The 24,836-nt window shown below is 36.2% G+C and overlaps 1 protein-coding gene across 20 annotated transcripts in view; it reads right to left on the bottom strand.

The window, feature by feature from the left end:
* LOC140436621 (uncharacterized) overlaps nucleotides 1-24,836 on the bottom strand; it is a 290,450-nt gene that overhangs the window by 91,854 nt on the left and 173,760 nt on the right. For 19 of the 20 annotated variants that reach the window (XM_072525593.1, XM_072525594.1, XM_072525595.1 and 16 more), the window contains 4 exons: nucleotides 7,477-7,817; nucleotides 2,130-2,306; nucleotides 1,684-1,926; nucleotides 694-947 (listed from right to left, as the gene is read on the bottom strand). In XM_072525593.1, the coding sequence (XP_072381694.1) occupies nucleotides 694-947; nucleotides 1,684-1,926; nucleotides 2,130-2,306; nucleotides 7,477-7,817 (1,015 nt within the window). Of the gene's footprint in view, nucleotides 1-693; nucleotides 948-1,683; nucleotides 1,927-2,129; nucleotides 2,307-7,476; nucleotides 7,818-16,083; nucleotides 16,301-24,836 lie in introns of those variants that run through there. The other variant, XM_072525603.1, reaches the window with a different exon arrangement.

Raw genomic sequence — 24,836 nt, 5'->3', positions numbered from 1 at the left:
TTACCAAAATACAGAGCCTTCTAAAAAAAATTGTAATTAAAGCAGGCCTTTGAATAAGCCATTCAAGGCATTTAAAATTTAATCAACTTGTTTACAATTTTTGCTTTCTTTAACACGTTGCCTGCCGTCTCGGTCTATATGACCGAGAAAAAAATTGCTCTGCACGCCAGCGAGGTCTATTTGACCGAGAATTTTAATGTAACTGTGATGCCGTCTCGGTGACTATGGAGTGAACGGAAAGTATTACAAAATCCTCTACGGCAAGCAACGTGTTAAACCCGAAATTAAAAAAAAATGAGATCATCTAGAACACGTTACTTTGTGTTACTTTTATAACATATATGTATATATAGGAGAGTTATTTATCAGGAATATAATACAATTCATAGACAAGGTGATTTAAAGTCAAACCTGCAAATAGTGGTAGATCGAAGACAGGTCTTATTACGCACATTTCACTACGAAATGGAGAGGAGTACTTATGTGTCACTTATCATCGAACTATCACTATCTCTGATGTGCTCTAAGCAGGATGAAACATGTCATAAAATGAACAGATCACAAATAGAGCAGAATAGAACTGGTGGCATTCAAGGTTTTTATATATGTAATGTTTCTTTCTATAAAGCGAATTACAGAAGATTTGTTTCTAGAATATTATAGGCATTTCAAAAATAAAATGGTAGTACTTACGCTTTTAATGTACCACTCAACATGAGTTCCGTAACGAGTACTATATTCTTCTTCTTACTGCCCGGGGATTCCCAGTAATTATAAAATCTCACAATGTTGGGATGTTGAAGTTTCTTCAACATCTCCGCTTCTTCCCTAAATCTTTGTCGCTCAGTCTTATTTAGTTTCTTTTCCTGTAATTCACACCAAGCAACTGCAACGCCAGTCTGTGTATCAAGGCCTCTGTATACGGTTTTGAAAGAACCTCTACCGATCTATAAAAATGAAAGTTTAGTGTGAATGTTGGTGCACAGATGAAAAGGAAACGAAATAGGTTGCTATTAAGCATTTTTTAATAGTAAATGAAGGTCTTCATATTCAGACTTAAGAAATTGACCAGATTGGTGTTAGAAATATAAGAAACCTTCTTGTTACCAGCTTGGGCGTCGCAAATGCGATTTTGAGTCAGGAAGTTAAGAATCTTAGTATATATCAGATTCTAGACACTTGTGAATCACTAAAGAATCTGGTTAAGGTAACGTACGGTTAAATTTCTTGCTCCCTATGTCTTTGTTACAATAGCTAGATGGGATGTAGTTGGACGACTTTAAGGCAAACAACCTGATACTACCATAAACTGATCCTATAGGCAAGCGCTATTATGTAGCAGTCAGCCATTCCTGAGCAAAAATAGGTATATAAGTGCATTTACTTGTCGAGAGACGTTCTTCAAAATGTGTAATTCTTTGTATAGCTTTAGTACTTATATCACGTTGTTACCTTTGCTCTAGTTTTGTAATTCTAAACGCACTCTTAAAGTACTGTGGATGCATTTATTTTATGCGATTAAAAGATCGGTTACCGTCCGAGGTGCCACAGTAGACTTAGTAACAAAGCATTTACTAAGCGCACACACTACAGAAAATGATTGTATATAGTTTTATTTTTCCCACACTTATAGTTTTATTAAATATATTTATAATGTATAAAGTAACAAAGAGTGTAGCTTACCTCTTCTTCATATTTGAAGAATCTTCCGTCAGGACTAACGGCAATCGGTTTGTAAACATCATCGTCATCTTCGGCTTTTCCCTCCTTAGATAAATTCACCACCACGACACTCTGTTCGACCATATCCGGATTATTTTCCGCGTTTTCATCATTTCTATGCAACTCATCGATGGTCTGTTCCGTTATTTCTGTCATTTCGGTGTTAAAAAAGAAATTTTTCGGGATGTTGTATTTCGCCCCGATCTATAAATATTGCAGTATTTAGCAACGTTACAATTTAAAACATAATGTACATACAAGAGCTGGTTCTCTATTTGATGTTAAATACAAAGTTAAAGATTCGTAGTCAAGTTTACAAAGAAAATAGGTACAGGCATTTTATGCAAACCAACACTTGCACTTATTATTTTGGTATATATTCAAATATATAAAAAGAGCATACTTACTTCCAATAATCGTTTATCATTTTGAACGATCTCAGAATCATCTTCGGCGTTGGAATCCGTCTCAATCGGAATGAGACTTATTACACCGCCATGCTTCACCGATTTGTCTTTCCTCTTTTTGTTTTTCTGCTTTTCGATGATCATTCTATCAACTTTTGTACTTAATTCGTTCATTACCTAAAAGTGAATAGAATCTATAAGTTTAGTAGAATAGTTAGTTTAGTACAATAAACACTGTCATGTCATAGTATTTTACAAATGAACAAACATTGCTTGCCTATATCCCTCAGAAATAAATAGTCAAACATGGAATTTATCAAAATTTGTATTGGAAACAAGAATATCAGTAAGAATAAAACAAACTAGATCAGAACTAGTGCTCATTCAAACAAGCAATTGGACTAAGCCCAGGTTTTTTCACAACGTGACAGGAAGTATATATTTGAAGTGGATCTTTGCGTTGATTGATATACGATTCCACCAATTTTGAGTAATTTTTGCCAAACTTCGTGTCATAACTTATTAACCGGAAGTGATATAAAATTAAAAGTATATATTTCTTCTCATCTTGCTAAGGTGTGTCGAATAATATATCGCTTTTACTATTTTGGCGTCTTGAAAACAGCACTTCCGGTTGCAACTTTAAAACCGGAAGTTCGAGGTCAAATTTCTCACCTTTAGTACAATCTTTAGGTTATAAGCTCTCATTCGACACCTCATTTGTCACTATATATGTTGTAATAACGGAGGAGTTGTGTTTACGAACATACGGATATAGATAACTGAAGGTTTTCACCATTTTTTTAATGTTGTAAAATGGGTGAAAAAAACAGGCATGCATCAAAGCTGTAGATTATCTCCAACACCGTTTAACCTATACTCAGAACACGTATTCAAGCCTGCCGATATCGCGGATGGGATAAAAATCAACAACTTGCGCTTCAATGCATACTTAATAAAACTGTACAAAACATAAGATCAATTTGGCATGAAAATTAACGTGGCAAAAACAAAAGTAATGGCTCTCACAAGCAAATCAAATCTCTAACCAACTATAACAAAATTCTTTTAGTAATGGAGGCACTACTCGAAGAAGTATTTCTTCAATATAATCAGGTGTTTATACTGAAAGACAAAACAAAATGAAAGGTCGTAAAAGAAAATAGTACTGCTGATTGGCCATTTAAAATATAATAAACAATAAATATTCCTTAAATGCGCTTAGATGGATGATTGAAGGTGAACTGGTTTCGGACAATTCCATCGATTGCACTCTCTTCTTCTAGCGCGCCGGCAGTCTACTTTCGAAAGTTGGCGGTCCAAATGACAATTATAGCTTTGGAAACTGCTGCACGAAATATTTCTGCGGACAACCGGCAGTCAAAACACCTGCTGAGGTTCTTCAACCATGAATCCTGGCGTCTTCCTACTGATCTTTTGCCCTGTACTTTACCTTCAAATATGATTCTAAGTAATTTATATCATTCACCTCTCAACACATGAACCAAGTATTGTATTTTCCTAGCTTTGATCGTGCTTAGCAGTTTTTTTTGTTTACTCATGCGTCGAAATACCTCATCGTCGGTAACTTATTGTATCCATGGAATTCTCAGCAACCAGCTGTATCTATATACCTCAAAGGCATTTATCTATTCTTTTTTCTGTTTCAGAGTCTATTGTCCAACTTTCAATACGGAACTGAACGATGGATGGTTAAATGTATGTAAGATTAGATTAGACTATAGTCATCTCAGAAGAAAGAGTAGGACACTCATTACATTTCTGCTTCTTAGGTTACATGTTTAATAATATTTTCTACTCCAATGACCGGCTCTTTCATAATCTCTTAATCGTCTTCCTCCGACCTGCTGGACTTGTAGCTTGCAATGATTTTTCTTGACACGATTTCATCATCCCTTATTTTCTTTATATCTTGGTTTCATCCAGTTCCTTCGTTCTCTCTTATATCGTACAATGGCCTGAATATCCTCGTTTCTTACTTGGTGCCAACTAGTTTTCTCTATTAAAAACTTAATGTAGTACTTTCTGCTATTCTGAGGTTCTGTTTTCTTTTCTTTGTATGAGCTCTCGTTTCAATCGCATATGTAAGTATTACTCGCATTCAGTTTTTTTTGTTTTTGTTTTCAATCAGATACTTGTTTCTTGCATATTGTGTATCCATAACGATTGCTGCTTACCTTAGTTTAGTGGCTGCTTCTCAGTGGATGTTTTAGTGACTTATTTTATCTACTCAAATATCTAAACAACATTGTCTGATTTGATGTTCCTTTTGATCTCCAGTTTGCATTTTATTGATTCATTACATTATATAGCTATATATTTGGTTTATCTGTTGATATTAGCATACATTCTCTAGCAATCTGATTGAAGTGTATAAGAGTCTCCGTAGATCCTCTTCACAATTTTTGCTATTAGTACAGCATCGTCTGCGTAGCATTTGATTATGTTCCTATTTCACATTTGATGAATGAACTATAAAGACACAGTCTGCTGTCGATATATTCTTCCGAAGTCGCTACTATTCTTCAGCTATAGGAGTTGAGACTATTGAGTTTTTGGGTAATATTCTTGTACATCTCGATGATCGATGCTTAAATGTATGTAATATTAATAGTTAAAACTACAGGTATCTAAAAAAAGTGTATAGTGCAAAGTTAACGCGACAAACTCCATTTGTAAAAGCCACTTCTTATAAGACAAGTCCTATTTAAAACTTTCCGAGCAATGTTTGTGCGTTTTCACAAAAAATTCAACTCATATTCTATGTCAATTTGTTGCGACCAACGTCACATGGTTTCTCGCCTACAGCTGAATCAAAAAAATATGTGAATAGTAGCAATTTCATCCGATGGAAAGATTATGGCTAGTGGCTTTCAGGATTTCAAATCCTTTTAATGAATAATGAAACAAACAGTAATTATTGTGTTTTTATGCACATTTTCTTGGTTAGTCTCATGAAAAAAGTGAACAGGAAACGTTCACTTTCCAAAAAGAAACAATCTTGTTTCATCCGGCTAATTTATTCGCATATATAGGTTGGTTGGGAAAATTGAGAGATTTTAAGTATAAAATGCGAGACCATCCCATGATCGTCAGATTGGACTCCCTCCGAGTTTAATGTATTCTAAAGTTTGACAAAACTGTGTTGGGTAAAATCCAGAGCTGATAGCAGCGGTAAACTCATTGAAAATCTTTCAGAATGAAACTGTAGTAATGTACTCCGGGTAAGAAACGTGAGACAAAATGTGCTGGGCTACTGCAAGGGTAATTTAAAAAAGTGCAAGTGAAAAAATTTTTCAAGAAATATTAAGACAAAATAACTAGAATGATTAATATCAAAATCATCCAAGTAAAACATCTGAAAAGATGCAATTAGGGAATAAAACATATAAATCAATTTTTTTCATAAGGAAAAAATGGTGTATGTATATTTTGACGTTTGTAATGCATGTGACACAACAAACATGCGTATACAAAAAAAAAACAACATACCACAATTTAAAAATACTGTCCGTAGTTTCAACTTCAGGTTTAGAGTATAAAACTCTAATATAGTTTAAAAAGTGGCTACTCTTCGAAAATCTATGCCATATCAAAACAAATATACGAGCCATAACAACTATATACTGAGACAAATTAAAATATATGACAAATTCAGGCGTTTGACTGTTAATTTATTATTATGTTTTAATAATTATGATATTAATGCCGAATAAGCAATATTTTAAATGATAAATATTCACAAAACGTAATTAATTTTTTTATACAACACATATAACCTATTAATGTCATAAGACTTATCAAAATATGTAAAATTAGTGACAACTAAATAGTGGGACAGTATGAATTAACTGCTAAAAACCAAACAAGATAAGACAAGTCGGCTGCGAAAACAATGCAGTCGGACACTACAACAAACGTCACTATGTTTTACTCGTGAAATTGAACGAATCGCTGTATTATTTCAATAAAATGGTGCGTGATATGTCTACAAATTTTAAATATCGTGAGTTGGTGATTAAAAATGATTGCCATAAAACAATTATCGCAACAATGAAGTTGCGGGTGAACGTCACTTTACACGTCACTTACATTATATTCCAAAACTTATAGTGGGGAATATAATTAAGTATTATGGGGAAACAGGAAGTATCTCAGATAAAAAAGGTAAAGTCCTGGTCGTCCAAAACAAGATTCTGATAGGAATAAGAGAATATTAGAAAAAGAAAAAGAGAATAAGCAAAAAAGGTCGAAGAAATACTCTGTACAAGTTACAAGCTGAATGAAATCATGAAACTGGATTAAATTTGTAAGGGAATGCTGTCTCAAGTGAATACATAAATCTGGATTAAAGTTTTATAAGGTTGAATTACAGGTTAACAATTTAAAAATAAACTCGTACTTTTAAAAATTATATTTTCTTATAGGCAAAGGAAAGAACTTTTTTGGTCGATAGAAGATTGGTCGCAGTAATTTTTATTAACTAAAGAAGTGATGATTTGGGTTTGTTCAGCAATTTCAGGGTTAGAATGTTTTGAATTTATTGAGGGTACGTAAATGCTGCGAAATATCAACAAATACTTCAAAACAATTTACTACAAGCATTGTAATTAAATTTTGGCGAGAATTATATGTTTCAGCAAAAAGGAGCCTGTTATACGGACAGAACCACAAAAAACTTAGGAAACCACAACATAAATGTCCTTTCTGGGCATTTTAACAGTTCTGACCTAAACTTGATTGAAACAGTATGGCGTACAATCAAACAAGACACTAAGGAACAATCCACAACGAACATTAGACGAACTTAATAGAGAAATTTGGAATGAATTTACCCCTAAACAGTGCAGATTCTTGTTGAGTCAATTTCCAACCGAAGTCAAGCGGTCATAAAGTCTAAGGGCGATGCAATCCGTTTTAAAACTAAATATTCGTTGTCTCAATAGTTAGTTGCCAAGAAAATAAACATTTTTACATTATTAATTAGATATTTTAGAGTAAGTATATTTTGTTTTTTTGCTAATTGAAACTATGTTATTAGCAATTAAAGATAGTGCAAACACTCCTGACCATGGAACTGCGCGAATGCCGAGTCAAAATTCACGTAAAGACAGAAGCGTTCTATTGTAAACCAAATTTCGTCTACTGCGTCGTGGTCAAGAGTGTTTGCACTTGCACTATCTCTACCTTATTACATATTACATTAAAAACATTATCTGAATTATGCATGTAGTTTAGTTTGTCCCAATAGTTGTTAGGCTCTTAATGCCTGTAGAGCTTTCTGAAGTTGTACTATATTAGTACTGTTAACAATGAAAACTCTTACCTGTCCTATGGCTATTTCTGCATCTTGTATCTCCGAACACGAGTCATGGTACTCCTCGTATTCTTCTACGAATTTCTTAACGTCGATCAGATTGTCACTAGAAGGGGTTTGCATTATTTTGGGCACGTAAAGTGACGTTATGGTATCGGCAGTATTGCATCTTATGCGGCTTTTATATTCGGGAACCAGACGAGTAAGTTCGATGTGACGATCCGGTTTGTCGTGGAGTGTTTCTAGGTGGAGTTGGTTTTTGTCGATTATTTCTACTGCCATGTCGAGGATAGTATCGAGGATCGATTCGACTACAGGCTGGATTTCAGATCTGGTCGGTATGGTGTTTTCTGAAAGAATAAATATCATAATAAGTGTCAACATTCGAACTACTTATATTTTTATTGAAAATAAATGTTTTCTTCTTATAAAATTGTAATCTAAAAAATTTATATCTAAAATAGAACTATGTGTTATAGGTGCTTCTAGCTCTTCCTATTATATATATATATATATATATATATATATATATATATATATATATATATATATATATATATAATAACGGATTTATTACGGCTGTCGCCGCTTCTCCGCCCCCAATTTCCATCTTGTTCTGTCATATGCAGTTGCCTCTTCTAAGTCTCGTGCCGCCATTGCTTCATCAATATCGTTGATGTAATATATCTATTTAATATCTATTTTTTATACATTTGGAATACTACAAAGATGCCAAGTAACTTTACAGTCAATAAAAATAACATTACTATCTTTGGTTTGTCAGAAGGAAACGATTGTACTTTTTTTAAAGCGGCACAAACATTGATGATAATGTCGTCGTTTGTTTATGCTTCCCATTTGGATATTTAACAAATGTTGAACCCATATTGAGCATCGCTATCTCATACTGACTTGGTTTGTGTCAAATGTCCGTCCTTTTCTTCTACAAAGTTTTAACTATATGTGATACAGTTCTAGTCATCGATCACCTACAATATTTCTGTAATTTCTCAATATTTTCTTCGTTAGCTGCCCTTTTTAGTGGTTTTTGTGGTTTTTGGGTTATTCGCGAGGTTTATATGCAATGCGTTTAAATATCGCTGCAAATTTTTTCTGTTGATAACGGACGTACAGATTCTTTACTAACTTTTTATGAATTTCAGTTGCATTTATTACAAAACAAAAACAAAAAAAGCGCTTATTTTAAGCAGCTGTGTGAGAGAAACTATTGTATGATCAAATCTATATTAGGTTAGGCTAAGTCAGCCAACATAACCATAATTTGATCGGTAGCGGCGCCACCTATGAGATTGTCGAAAGCTTTTCATTTTACCTTTATAGTTTTTCACGTATCTTGAAGACTTAGTGTTAGGAAAAACAATTTTAATAAAAACAAATTATTTAAAAAATTCTTTATAAAAGGATATATTTATTTAAAAAAAAGAACCCTTTCGGGCTACGTCACAGAACGTTTTCGGAATGATTTTTAAATAAATATACCTTTGTATAAAGGATTTTCTAGATTAAATTTTTGTGATTTATGGTATACAGCCGACTGCAGGAATTTTAATAAATTTTATTAATTTCTGCTTCTTTAACTAATTCCATAGTTCCAAGAAACCTTAAGGTTCCTTAAAAGAATAAATTTTTATCTTGTCACCGTTAGTCGCAAATATATTAACGAAGATTAAAAGAATTGATATACATTTTACACACTTTAAAAAGTGTGTATTTTAAAAAAAATTTGAAGGTAAAAAAATATATATTTCGTACGAATAAATAAACAAAAGATATAGCAGATCAGTATTAACAACATTATTGTTCTCAAATAACACACAGCAAATAACAAAGAACAGGCCACAAAAAAGAAGTTACGCACAAGCCGCAGAAGGGAGCAAGAAATCTCAGATGACTATACCACATACAATGACAAATGGACAACAAATCTCCGTGGAAGCACTAGTCCAACAAATGAGGCAATTTCAGGATATGCTCACCAAAATTAAACAAATCGTGAATAGGCGCGTGCAACGTGCAACCCAACAGCTCGTGCTACTTCCAGCACAGATCACCTGCGGATAGGATCATTGAATTCAGAAGGACTAAAAAAAAATATTAACATTTTGGACAAATTCATCAACAGACTAGAGTTACATATCATAGCAATAAAAGAAACGAAAATGACGGAAAACATAAGAAAGACGATTCCAGGATATCCGGCATTTCAAAGAAAACCCAGACACCAATTAGTAGGACATTAACCCGAAGAGTAAAGAGAGAAACAAGTGAAATAGTTAGTAATATACACCTGGGAATGCATGACTCATCCCTTAGGTTAGTTAAGTACTATTACTTTACACCATTTACTTAATTTTTTCCGTTTTAGGTTAACCAAGAGAGGACAGCAATTTTTTCCACAGGTACCCCAGATGGAGTAGCCGAGATTCCCGAGCATTGAGGCCGTGCACCGTTAGGCACGGGCTTGGCGAATGGTCGGCTGGCGAGGTAAGCAAACACCGTTTTTCGGCAGCCGATCGTCCAGCATACACAAAACCCCAGTGCGGAGAGCCAGTGACCAAGGCCAAAACCACCAAGGTAACTGGCTCGCTGAACGGGCACACATTTGGAGAAGAAACAATTCTAGAGGTTTCACAAAAAAAAGATAAACCAAGGAGAAAGGCACCTAAAGCAGTATCGCCACAGAAAGGTCTCTCGGATTCCCCATTTCCCAGGGCATCCAAGATAAAAAAGCAAGTAAAGCTTCCTAGTCTTACCAACATCATGTTAAAAGAACTGGAAAGAGCCTGGGATTAACGTTCGTGTCGATTTCATTTTTAACCTCTTTGATGTGGTTAAAGGAAAAACCACATCATCTTGTCGAACAACTTCTGGGAGAAATTCATCGATGTCCACTATATATGGTTGGAAAAAAATTGCGAGATAGTTTGCAAATACTAATGCTTTTTATTTGTTGTTTTTCGCCCAACCACCTTGTTTATTTCTTATAGGAGGCGTTTGCATAATTGTTATCTTTAAATTCTTGGTGGTCTTCCACAGCGAATATTCAGTACTAGAATCATTTGTCAAATGTATCAGGAATTTGCTAATGGATTCATTCTTAAGTTGCCTAATCTCTCTCTTTAGTTATGAGGCAAGTTGGTTTACTTTTGTTCTGTCTTGTGTTGTTCTGGATAGGTTTAATTTTTTCTTGCTCTTCTTTTTTCATAGACTAATTCAAAGATTTCCTAAGGGTAGTTTTTTCCTTTCAATCTTCTTAGTAGTTCAGGGGTATTTTCCCAGGCCGCTTGTTGAATATAGGTATTGAATTTTTCCACCTCAGCGTACAACTCTTTTTTAGTTTTCAAAGACACTGCCAAATCAATTTTTTCTTCTAGTGGAATTCTAAAGCTGTCCCAGTCCGTTTTATTGTTGACCAATACAGGGTTGTAAGGCTTTCGAATGATATTTTCCCCCCGATCACCCGCGAATTCAAAAAAGTATAGTATGTCTTTCAGCTTTGATATTATGTTTTGGGGGACTATATAGACCAATAACTGCCAGGTCATAGTTCTTTGTCCTAACGTTTACCATCGTTGCCTGAATATCTTCAGCTTCAAATTTGACTTCTTCGTTATGTTGAAAATTTTCTCTGATTATAACCGCACTACCTCCACTTGCATTATTTTTAGGATGTATGGAGTGGTAACCTTTGTATCCCTTAAATCTAATGAAAGATTTTTTAGTGAGGTGTGTTTCAGATATTAAACACGTCAATTTTGCTCATATCCATGGTTAGCTGCAACTCTTGTTGTCTTTGTATTAATCCGTTGATCATCCGTTTGTATTCCAACTCATTATTTTAGCTAACCAATTAGATTTTCTTTTTAGGAATGGTTCCTTTATTGCCATATTCTAGGGCAGTCAATATTTCCCGAATTCTTTTAATTAACCTTTCCTGGCCAGTCAGTTTCTCCATAATCACTTGAAGGCTGGTTTCTAGAGTCGAGTCTTGCTGATTATTAGTTTCTGTTTCCTTTCTAATTACTATTTAAATGGGAATAAGCCACAATTAAAGGTTAAAATACGTTTATTGACGTTTCAATTTCCACTTCGGAAATCGTTCTCAAAATACAAACATTAGTAAATTAAACAATTTTTGTTTTTTGTTACTTAGTGAAAAATTCTTCTAATAATTTAATTTTATCTGACTCATCTATATTGACAATTCAGGCATACATTATACATTTTAAAGTAGACGACTTTAAAATGATATTGCCAATATTGTTGAGTTGCGTTCCTGGGACGACTTTACTTATAAGATAGTTCATTCGATTACATGAAATCAACTTTAACTTGAGAATATCCGCCAGAAAAGATCATAACATGTAATTCGTCTTTAAAAAGACAAACACATGCCATGATGACAGTAAAATTCTCCTGTTAGTGATTCCATAGTAAATTATGAGGGAAAAACCAGGAAAAAACCTCATAATACTATCCCGACATGGTAAGTATTTGATCGTGCATTTAGTTTACCTTCAATAAACACCAAATTCCGATTTTATATGTTTGTTATTTAAAAAAAACATAAATGATGTATTCTCTATATGTTACTGACTTACCAATACTGGTATTTTCCTTTTAATAACTTCCTCTTTCAATATGGGTAACCAGATCCTACTACATTCTGCCGAGGAATTCGCGACACAATTGGTCTCATTTTCTGACGGATATACTCAAGTTAAAGTTGATTTCATGTAATCGAATGAACTATCTTATAAGTAAAGTCGTCCCAGGAACGCAACTCAACAATATTGGCAATATCATTTTAAAGTCGTCTACTTTAAAATGTATAATGTATGTCTGAATTGTCAATATAGATGAGTCAGATAAAATTAAATTATTAGAAGAATTTGTCACTAAGTAACAAAAAAAAAACAAAATTTGTTTAATTTACTAATGTTTGTATTTTGAGAACGATTTCCGAAGTGGAAATTGAAACGTCAATAAACGTATTTTAACCTTTAATTGTGGCTTATTCCCATTTAAATAGTAATTAATTTAAAATGCCACAAGAAAATAGCTTCAGAACAATATTAAGTTTCCTTTCTAGTCTTAGTACCTTTAGCAGTCTGTGCATAACAAATGTGTCAAATAGCATCAAAAAAAAAAGAAATCGAGCATGAATAGGGAAATATTTCCAAATATTTTATATTTTTGCCAGTAAACCAGTGATTGTTCTTAAAATTACAGATTTTTACATTTTAAATTTCCAAAAAATTTTAAATACTCAGAACCATAATAAGATTTTTGTCACGTAAATGTTTTTCTGTCGAATATAAGCTTTAGTAGTGACTTATATCGAGTTGTCTTACGTCAAAATTTACTGAATACCCCAAAAATAAAGTATTAACATTTGCAAATGGTAAATCTGATGAGGAAATGGACTTTACACGTTATTCGATATAAAAATACAGCAGACATAAAAATTTGTCGGCGTCAGTTACGACGCGGGGTACATGACATAAACATACACGAAAAATTGGCAATAACAAGTTGGCAATCAAAAATGGCTGAGAAAATTAGTTAAGATTTACACAGACGATTAAAAAACTTAAATGCGGCATTTTTTATGATTAACATGATTTATATGCTTTTTATGAGTTATATAACAATACATAAATATAAAAAACGCATACGCAAATACAGAAAACAGTAAAAAAAAGTCAAAACAATATTTCGTAATGTGTTTACTCATTTTTCTCCAATATCACTTTTGATCGGCTACTAAACCTTCGGTAATATATAAGAGCTCTACCTCATACTCTTTCTATAACTATTAAATCTGTAGATTGACAAATTAATATATTTTCACTCAAATTCTAAAATTTGCTATTGATGCTGCGCCAACCATTTTCGATCAGTTGCGAGTATTTGAAATGAGCAATTGTTTTGTGACAGTCTATTGTAGACTGCTCTTGGAAGAGCATTAGTACTATGAACGTTTCTTAATTGATGCGTCACAATATTGGATTTTTTAAGACGATATCTCAAAACGAAAAGGATTATACACCAATATTTCCTTCTCATAGTACACTTAGTTCGGTCAGGATTTTGTCTTTGGTTTTAAGAACCACTTTTCATGAAATCGTCTTAGTACTTTTGGTCAAATTTAAGAAATTGGCTATACAGAGCAAGCTAGCGCCATTAATATTGAGGATTGAGAAGTTTTGACACTAAAACTGGACAAAATTTAGATAAACAAAAGTTATAATATCAGATTAATTTACGAAATATATTTAAGAATAAGAGAAACAATGGATAATATACGAAGCAGTAGAAAAAATTAGTAGTCCGGCTCTACAAGAAACTAAACTGGTTTAAAAAGCAACAAACATGCATTATGGAAGCTATCCATAAATTTCTCCTCCATTAGCCGTAATACTTTGTTGTAGTGGAAGCCATTTTATGGTTCGACTTCGACGTTGATTCTGCGAGAGAAGTTAAAAGTGTAAGTAAAGCTAAAAGTGTAAGCCAAAGATGGCTTAACTTCGGGCATCAAACGACACCTAGGATTAATTATCCTTCTCCCGGCATGTCGGGTGTCCGGGAGTGACTATCTCTTCACTATCTTGAGATTAGAATGGACCATGAACAAACAAATAAAGTAAACAAGGAAGAGGAACAACGCATCCTCAGTCAAACGAAAACTATGAAACTGGATTCCTTTACTGACCATACTTCCGACGATGAAGAGAAACTATTGAAAATTAGTCCGAAGAAGGTCTAGCGAGCAAGCATAAGCTGCACAACGTGAAAAATATGTAATTAGTGAAATATTATATGTAAATGTAAATAATTATCTAAAAGATCACTAGAGATTTTGCACGTCGCAATGTAGAAAGGTCTATGAAACTAAACAATCCTTTATCTACACTGTACAATCTATATTTATTATACTATATTTATTTTCTTTTGTAAAAAATGAGGAATGTACTTTGCAGCCACGATCTTAGCATTGATCTTCGCGTTTGAATGACATACCGCTATATTTTTCCAGTGCTACTGAATGGAGTGGAAGCATGGACCCTAAGTGAGGCGATGCTTAAACGCTTGAAAGCCTTTAAGACGTGGTTGTGTAGACGACTACTACGAATAAGCTGGGTCCACAGAGTTAGAAATGAGGAGGTCCTTAGACGCCTGAACCAAACAACGCAACTGGTCAAGACAATGGTACGGAAAATCGACTACATCATTACTTAGAGCTGCTGTCAATAAAGTCACGATAGAGAATATGGTAACATTATATCCAACGATCGATAACGGTTATGGAACTATAAGAATAAAAAGTTACTATATAAAAGAAGGGGTACAGAAGGAGCTGAAAAAATGATAGAGGCATAACAAATACTTTTAAATGAAATTTATACGATATTATCAATAATTATATATAGTGGACTTAGCGTTCTTCTTAGGGGAAATAATATGATGAATACCAATGTGCTTTCAGACCAAAAAGATCAACTGATAAAATGCGTTAAGAGATATACACGAAAAATGTTTGGAATGCAACTTTCCAATTTACAACTTGTATATCGATTTCAAAGGGGCTTTAGATAGAATGGATAGAGGTGCTAAAGTACTAACTTAATCATACTCACAAAAAGTGAGTTAAACCGTTAAATGAGCTTATACAGTTCCAAGACAATTGTGCGAATAAACGGGTAGCGGATAGGTTCTTCAGTATACGTTTACTGGTGATAGTAGAGTTAAGTAAGACGAAACTTTTTCATCAGTACTTCTTTATCTAACTTTGTAATAACTTCTCAGACAACTAGATTTTACAAACTGTATACATCAGCTGTACAAATATGCGCCTAAATAAACACAAAAAAGGGTGTTAAGTGAAACAACTATAGAGCTGAAGCGAAAAGCTTTTAAATGTGATTTTAAGAGTAATGCAGGGAGTAAACCTACACATCTGCCTCCAGCTTTTCCTACAAGGCCTCAATATTAAATGACTACAACAACATCAATCAAGAAATAAAAATAAGGATCCTTAGCGGTACTAAGTGCTTTTACCCTTACCAAGAAGTAATGAACAGCAGGCTATTGAATCGTAGGTATAAGCGAAACATCCATAAAACAGATTAAGTTAGTAGTCGGACATGAACTTGAAAGTACATATGAAAAACTTTCTCACGCTCTGATAAAAACTAAATAAAAATCTTTTTCAAAATATTAAGAAAGCTATTTCATCCAATTCATTGAGACGATAGTGTGTGAGGAATTAAAATAAACCTTGACTGTTCCTGATGGGATTAAAATTAGAGCCGCATAACCAGAGAAGGGCTAACGTATAAGCTGCGTGGATGTCGTAGAAGAGGACTGCTTCAAAGCCATGAAAACAGGTAATGAAGACGAAAAGTAGCTGAAGGAGCAGAATGAAAGAATATGGCAAAGCAGACCAAAACCCACAACGGTCCAAGTAGAAAAAAAAACAAGATAAAGAAGAATAACTACAGCAGCAACGTCAAAAAAAACAAAACTTCAAAAATTATTAGAATATTACTACATAGGTACAGAATATATTTTTACAACCATGAAGATTCATACCTTTCTAGTGCTTCATGATCCAATGGAATACTCAATGACACACAACACAATTAAGCGCCGCGCCGGTCAAAACCTCAACGTTACACAACAACCGCCGGTAAACATTAACAGATTGAGTATAACACCCGACTGCAGCTTGATAACATTTCCACAATGTAATAATTCCTCGGTACGATAGTTAATATGAACATTTCACTTTTATGGCGTCTCAGATTCGTTTCACCAGAAAATGAATGGAAAAACTGGCGTTTTGGGGTTTATTTCGCTTTTACGATTTTGTTTTGGCAAACTAAACAGTTGTAATAAACTCATCTACCGAAAAATCTCGACAACTATTTTAATATTAAAATTTTTCGTAACATACTCCACCAGGTCCGTATTTCATAACGAAAGTTCGGTGCATGCCAAAAGTGCATCTGATAAAAATGTATATTTGTGAAAGCGTATTGTAAGTTTATTTTCATTGCTAATGTAAAACAGATGCACATAAAATGAACAGAATTATATTTATATTACTAATCGTAAAATTGCTCGTATGCAATGACAAAAAGGTAACCAGATATTAGGCTATTAGACTTTTATTATACTTGCGTAACTCTATAAAACACTAGAGACGTAATACAAATTATTAGCCGTATAATGCATGTGATATTAGTCGATCCCATGGCCGGGAGAGCCGGCGTATCTACTCATTACGATGTGAATAGTCTCTAGAGTTTACATTAGAGGTTTCTGAGAAAAAAACCGAGAAAAAAATTAACAATGTTCTTTCTGATATAAAAGGCATACACATCAAAAAAGTCTAAGGAACATCATTATTATTCCACTTTTTTCAATAAAAACTTAACACTTTTTTGTTAATACATACCATTCCATTTGAAAACTTGTTCTGTACAAATCAAGGCATGACATGAAAATTAATCTGTCAATTGCACTGTTTTATTAAGGCAAAAGTGACAGTGTCTCAAATTTGTACGATTAATTGTAAAATACAGTATACTCCCTCTATAACGAACACGGTTATTACGAGGTTTCGCTTATAACGAGGTACATTAGATGTCCCGTGAAATTTCTATTGAACTATAACCCTCTATAGCGAGGTAAATTTGCTTATAACGAGAGAAAATAAGATTGAAAAACGTGTTTTTTACGTTTTGGCCCGGCCGTAGCTATAAATAAATACCCTTTTTAACTGCGGGCCGCCCGCAATAAACTTCTTATAATTTATGATTCTTAGTCGGAAATGTAAAATTTATGATTCATAAGTGTCATTGTAGGGGATTGACCATTCACATCTAATAATATGGGTCCTAATAGACAAGATGTGAAAGTGTTTTAAAGGTTGTCAGAAACTTTATCCAAGGACAAAACGCAAATGAAGAAGCATAAAACTGTTTCACATCTTTAGAAAATATAATAGATAGAATACTGGACAATTTAAAGCTTAAAAATACGGTTTATACATATTTACAGAATACAGATTTTTTTGTAACGTATATCATTGACAATAAAAGTAAACAACTCTTTTTTGTTTTAAATCATTTCATTGACAGTAAAAGTAAACAACTTTGTTTTAAAAACGCCATTCAAACAATATTTATTAGCATCTTATATTGCTCCGAATGGCTTCACTATAGAAAGTTAATGTTTTAGAAAACTACATATTCATATGTATGCACAGTATTATTGTTGTTGGATATAACGAGATCCGCTTATAACGAGGTAATTCGTCTGCCATTTCAGTTCTCGTTATAGAGGGAGTCTACTGTATTATATATATGTATATGATTAATAATAAAATTTTATGAAAACAAAATTATTAAACGCAACGATAGTCATGGAGCATCGATGTTTAACATATGGTCAAATGACAAGTACTGTGAATATGATTGAGGCAGGTATTCACAAGCTAATGCTGCACGTCATTTTGACATGTCTCGTACCGTGATTTCGCGATTGTGACGTCAATATAAACAATGTAGTATTGTCGCTGAAGGACACCCAGGTCGTCAACGTGCAACTACTACTCTTCGAAAGGATCGGTATGTAGTAGGATTAGCTCATCTTAATGTGCATATGCACTGCACGTGAACTCTGTGAGGCATTAGAAAATACCCACAACATTACTGTATGTAACCAAATTTTGAGGAATAGATTACATGAAGCTGGTCTGTACATCACACTTCCACTGAGGATTTCCACGTTCCGTCATGGAAATCGTGGATTAAGGTGGGTACACCATGTGCATTGGGATTTACAAGAATGGAGTTCTGTGTTATTCACTGATGAAGCTAGGTTTTGTCTTTACACTGATTCAAGAAGCGTAAGAGTTTGGAGAGGACCTGGTCAACAATAAAGACTAAGGCATGTACAGGGTGTTCGTCCATATAGTGGTCTACAAGTTATGATGTAGGCTGGAACAATTATTCATCATCGAACTGTTCTCGTTTTTGTGGAAGGAATTTTGAATCAATATGAATATATTGATCGTATCTTATAACCTGTTGTCCTTCCATTTTCCACTGCTGCAGGTCCTGACTTTTTTTTCTCTTCCAGGACTGTGTAATGACCTTGTCGAGGTGGAAGGGCTCAGTAATTGGTCTTGGTCCCTCTTTTGTGGGAGTTATCCCGGGGAGCACGACTGATGAAGCTAAGTTCAGTCCAAACGCGAACAGCGTCCGGTGACTGTGCACCGGGTGAGCGCCGGACACCGCCGCCGGACGCTGGAGGGAGCGGCAACCAGATCCAAGTGCTGCTCCTTTCTCCCACATTATCATTTATTTGCTGTCAATCATCTACATCGTTTTAATACCTGTTAATTTTTTTTTTCCTTATCCTTTCCCTAGGAGAATACCTGCACACACCAAAAACCGATGGAGAAAACCAGCGAAAAAAAACCCGGAAGCTAAGGTGTTAGATACCGTGCCGAAGGATGCATGGCCATACGATACGTGGTCTCGAACGGTTCCCTTGGGGTACCTGGCGACCCCCCATTGTATTTAGTCCTACCTCCACAAGCGGGGCTCTGTGGGGGCCGAACTATATTTCCCTAGCTACTCGTGGGATATATATGTCAAATCCAACGTCAAGTACAAAAAAAACCGCGTGCGACCCGGGCGGTAATCCGGGAAGACCAGACCAAGCCAGGAGGAGAACGAATTCTCTCCCTGACGTGCGAAATTACCTTAAAAGAAAGGCCTCCCCAAGGAGCAGCGATAGCCACAAGAAACGGACTTGCAGTCAAGCCAACGAATTGATAGACTTCCTAGACGATGTAAGCAGAAATCTAGATTCATTCATGAATCTACTAAAAGAATATCCTAACATCCCTAAACCGGTAAAGGAGATATGCCGGCTGATGCATAAAAGACAATCCATGCAACAGATGCAGCACATAAGACAATGGCTACAAGAACGCTCCACGGAGCCTGTGGATAAGATGTACATAGAAGCTGACATACAGACAGATATATGTCTCGACCTTGAGACGAAAAAAGACAGACTGCCAAAAGCCGCTACAGCGGAGATTGGTACGCAAACGGATGCCTGGCATGGTCCTTCAAGGCCCGTTGGGCTGGCGAGCCTCGAAGGAGTCAGTACTTATGCCGACTTCCAGAGGAATGTCCAGCGCGATTGGCCGGAGAGCCTTTACAGGCAGACAGAGATCACAATAGGGAACCCCGTCGAGTCCCAGTGTAATGTGAAGGTCGTTATACTGGAAAATACGGACCTATCCATGACCCACAGCGTCCAGCGGCTATACAGGGATAAATTCCCTGAATTAGCTGGCCTTGAAGAGAATTTTGAAGTGCTGGAACAGACAACAACAATACGAAAGGGCGCAGACAGACACACCAAATCTCAGAAGATTTTAAAAATTAGAACGGCTGGCACGCAAGAAGACATGTGGCATATCCTAGAACGTGTCAGAGAGGAGGCCTTCCCAAATGCCTCTGTGGCCTTACACCACGTGAGTTTTATGTCAGTTGGAGATTTGAGGAAGATGGCAGAGGTTATCTTTAAAGCGACTAGCAACATGGTACAAGTACATACTACTGCCACAAGAAAGGACAGGCCGACCTACGGCTTCATCGTGTCGAAAAAAGACACAAGCTACACCCAACTCCTAGAGGGGGTACAGGATGCCGTGGGCAAGACAAATGCTATTCAGGCAATCCGTAGCCTCCGGAGTACTAGGGATGGTAAGTTACTTATCACCCTAGATAAGGACCCAGATGCCGTCAAGGCAATAAAGACTGCCATTGCGTCCAAAGATAGCGGCTTCAAGGCAAGACAACTGGGACAAGATAGGTCCACGGTTATACATGTCAGAGGTATGACCGCGAATACAAACACAGAGACATTGCAAAATGCACTGTCTGTAGTGATAGGCAAGTGGGAAAAGGACTTCCTGATTAAAAGTCTAAGAAAGATGCGAGGGGACACGCTGGCAGCCACGGTTGTTCTGTCTACCGAGGCAGCCAAAAGAGTGTTGGAGATAGGACACATTAAAGTGGGCCTTGCTAGATGCGAGGTCGAAAAAAGATACGTAGTTAGGAGATGTCAACGGTGCTGGTCGTACACACATGACATCTCAAAGTGCGACGGTCCTGACCGTATTGGCCTCTGTCTTAAGTGCGGAAAGAAGGACTGTAAGGAGAAGGACACATGCAGAAATGAGGAGTGGTGTGTTCTCTGCAAAGAGGGGCACCACATTGGAACCGCGCGGTGCCGAGAATTTAGTGGCGCTCTCCAAAGGGCGCGACTAGCCGACAAGACGCGCGCAAAAGAACTAACAGAAAGCGTGCCCGCTAAACCGCCATCGACACCCTTTCCCCAACCGATAGTTGAAGACATCGCACGGGCGAAAAATGACATACCTTCGACATCTGCGCCAAATCCTGATGACGATACTATAGATGACGACGTTTTTCGTAAGGCTAAGTTCCCCTCATTAATGGAGGAATTCGAGAGTATGTGTGCCGAGGTAGTGGAAATGGCTAGCAACATAGCGGAAAACAAAAACAACAATCCCGTCCCCGACACTGAAGGACCGCAGATGTCTGGACTATCTCCGGACAACACTCTGCGAAAAATACTCAGTTGATCCCTGATAACTCTCATCCTAGTGACCTAGAAGAGCTAGTTGTAACGACTTGAAATGGCTTCGATCCAGACAAAAGGACTTAGAATACTGCAGGTGAACATCGGAAGGGCAAAGGTGGCACACGACCTGATTTACTCAAAAGCCCTGCAAATTGACGCAGATATCATCATAGTCCCAGAACCGAATAAACATATCTCAAAAAAAATTGGTTGGATCTCCGATAACAGAGCAGACGTTGCTGTATTTTTGGTAAACAACAAAGTGTGCATAAACAAAATTACCAAAAAAGAGGGATTTCTAAAGATAAAAATAAACGAACTAGCAATCATAGCCTGTTATATCTCACCTAATATAACCATGACACAATATGCTGAGCGGGTTGAAAAAATCATTGAGGCGTCACAGGGAGAAACAACATACATAATTGCTGGTGATATAAACGCCAAATCTATTCTTTGGGGGTCCCCAAAAAATGACAAAAGAGGAGAAATTTGGAACGAATGGATCTCCTCCGCAAACCTGACTGTGCTAAACAATGGTAAACCCACATTCGAAAGAGGTGAGTCGCGAAGTCACATAGACATTACACTAGCAACCAACAACTGCGCCAAGAAGATCTCGGGATGGGATGTGCTTGATGATAACATCTTTACGTTTCACAAGTACATCTCATACGAAGTCGGCATTAAGGTCACAACCAGGCACGGCAGGAAATTACTCGAGTTCGATAAGAACAAATTCAGGAATCAGATACGGAACTTACAAGAAGAAACTACCAACTTTAATAACTTTAGAGACAACATAATAAAAGCACACAAAGCGAGCAGCAAAAGCAAACATGTCACATACACAATACCATACTGGTGGAATGAAAACATTCACCAAAAGCGGACAGAATGTCTTAGAATCAGGCGTACGGCACAGAGAAATAGGACGCAGCAAGTTAAAGAAGAGTATAAGAACGCCAAAAAGGAACTCAATAAATTGATCAAATGGGCTAAACGTACATGCTGGCAGAACTTGTGCGAGGCATTGGAGAACGATATATGGGGCGAAGCATACAGGATCGCCACTAAGACGCTGAGGTCAGAGACCCCATATAACCTATGCGATGACAAAAGAAGGGAAATAGCGAATACCCTGTTTCCTAACAAGCCTATAAACGACTTCCTGATTAGAGACGATGAGAACTGTCCCAAAGAATTAACGGCGGCTGAACTCACCAGAGCCGCCAATTCCATCAAAATAGGTAAATCCCCTGGACCGGACCGTGTGCCACCAGAGGCGATAAAAATACTAGTGAATGAATGCCCAGAAGCTACTAGAATAGCACTCAATGAGCTGCTAACAAGACAAGAATTTCCAGACCAGCTGAAACTAGCTAAACTTACACTAATACATAAACCCGATAAAAACCCGGACGAAGCCAATTCGTACAGGCCTATATGTTTATTAGATTGTCTAGGAAAACTATACGAAAATATTGTCAAAAATCGCCTAGAAGATGAATTAAGTGAAAGAGAGACTATCTCCAACAGACAATACGGATTTAGAAAAGCTAAATCAGCCATAGACGCGGTAAAAAGTTTAACCGATACTGTAAAAAACACAAAGAAAAGATGGGCTATACTGGTTATGTTTGATGTAAAGAATGCCTTCAACTCTGCCAACTGGGCACATATCATAACAAAACTGGAATCAGCACGAGTGTCAGGATATCTCATCAATATCATTAAAAGGTATCTTACTAATAGATACGTTACAGTGGCAAAAAATACAGAACAGAAGTTAACAGCCGGCGTACCGCAAGGTTCTGTATTAGGTCCGACACTCTGGAATATACAGTAGACTCCCTCTATAACGAGAACTGAAATGGCAGACGAATTACCTCGTTATAAGCGGATCTCGTTATATCCAACAACAATAATACTGTGCATACATATGAATATGTAGTTTTCTAAAACATTAACTTTCTATAGTGAAGCCATTCGGAGCAATATAAGATGCTAATAAATATTGTTTGAATGGCGTTTTTAAAACAAAGTTGTTTACTTTTACTGTCAATGAAATGATTTAAAACAAAAAAGAGTTGTTTACTTTTATTGTCAATGATATACGTTACAAAAAAATCTGTATTCTGTAAATATGTATAAACCGTATTTTTAAGCTTTAAATTGTCCAGTATTCTATCTATTATATTTTCTAAAGATGTGAAACAGTTTTATGCTTCTTCATTTGCGTTTTGTCCTTGGATAAAGTTTCTGACAACCTTTAAAACACTTTCACATCTTGTCTATTAGGACCCATATTATTAGATGTGAATGGTCAATCCCCTACAATGACACTTATGAATCATAAATTTTACATTTCCGACTAAGAATCATAAATTATAAGAAGTTTATTGCGGGCGGCCCGCAGTTAAAAAGGGTATTTATTTATAGCTACGGCCGGGCCAAAACGTAAAAAACACGTTTTTCAATCTTATTTTCTCTCGTTATAAGCAAATTTACCTCGCTATAGAGGGTTATAGTTCAATAGAAATTTCACGGGACATCTAATGTACCTCGTTATAAGCGAAACCTCGTAATAACCGTGTTCGTTATAGAGGGAGTATACTGTATTATATAACGGGGTACTAGAAATAGACTATGGTAGAGATACTCTAGCTATTGCATACGCAGATGACCTGGCGATACTAGTCATGACTGACATGAACTGGAAAATCGAAGACAAAGTCAACACATGCTGCAGAAAAGTCAACAGCTGGATGGCTAGAAACGATCTCGAACTAGCAGGAAGCAAAACGGAAGTGGTCATACTAAAAGGACCACGACGAAGACCCGAGATGACTTTTCAAATTGGTAGTACTATTATAACCCCTACAAATTGTGCAAAATACCTAGGCATATACATCGACACAGGTCTAAGGTTCACAAAACACCTGACAAATGTAGTCCAGAGGGCGGAAGAAAGAACGGCAGCCCTACAAAGAATCATGCCGAATATAGGAGGCCCAAGCAGCCAAAAACGAAGAATGTACCTGCAAGTGGTACAGTCAACTATATTATATGGAACCCCCATTTGGGCAGACGTACTAAATTACAAAAAGTACAGAGACATGATAACCAGAGCCCAGCGAAAGCCTCTATTAAAAGTTACAAGTGCGTACAGGACCACTTCAACGATGGCCCTACAGGTAATAGCGGGCACGCTCCCTATTCACCTCCTAGCTAAAGAACGGCAGATGCTTTATAACTCTCGAAACGGCCACCTACCTCAGGTCAGAGCCGCCATTAGAGAACAATTACTAACAGAATGGCAAGCAGAATGGGAGGCACAGATAGACAAGGCACAATGGACCAAAAAACTAATACCCAATGTGATAGAGTGGTACAAATGTAAGTTCAAACGAGTAAATTTTTATTTTATGCAGTTCCTGACCGGACATGGATCTTTCAGGTCTTACACGTATCGTATACGAAAAACCAGCGATGATAATTGTGTCATATGTAAAGTAGAAGACGATGCGGAGCATTGTATCTTTAGGTGCAAGGTGTTTGCGTCGGAACAACACATAATGCGAACAAAGCTAGGAGAGATATCCTCTGACAACTTGATACGTGTCGCTATGGAAAGCAGAGAGAAC

The sequence above is a fragment of the Diabrotica undecimpunctata genome, chromosome 3 (assembly GCF_040954645.1).
Source record: "Diabrotica undecimpunctata isolate CICGRU chromosome 3, icDiaUnde3, whole genome shotgun sequence".
NCBI classification, from domain to species: domain Eukaryota; kingdom Metazoa; phylum Arthropoda; class Insecta; order Coleoptera; family Chrysomelidae; genus Diabrotica; species Diabrotica undecimpunctata.
The sequence above is the reverse complement of the archived record's forward strand: the minus strand, read 5'-3'. Positions and strand labels throughout refer to the sequence as shown.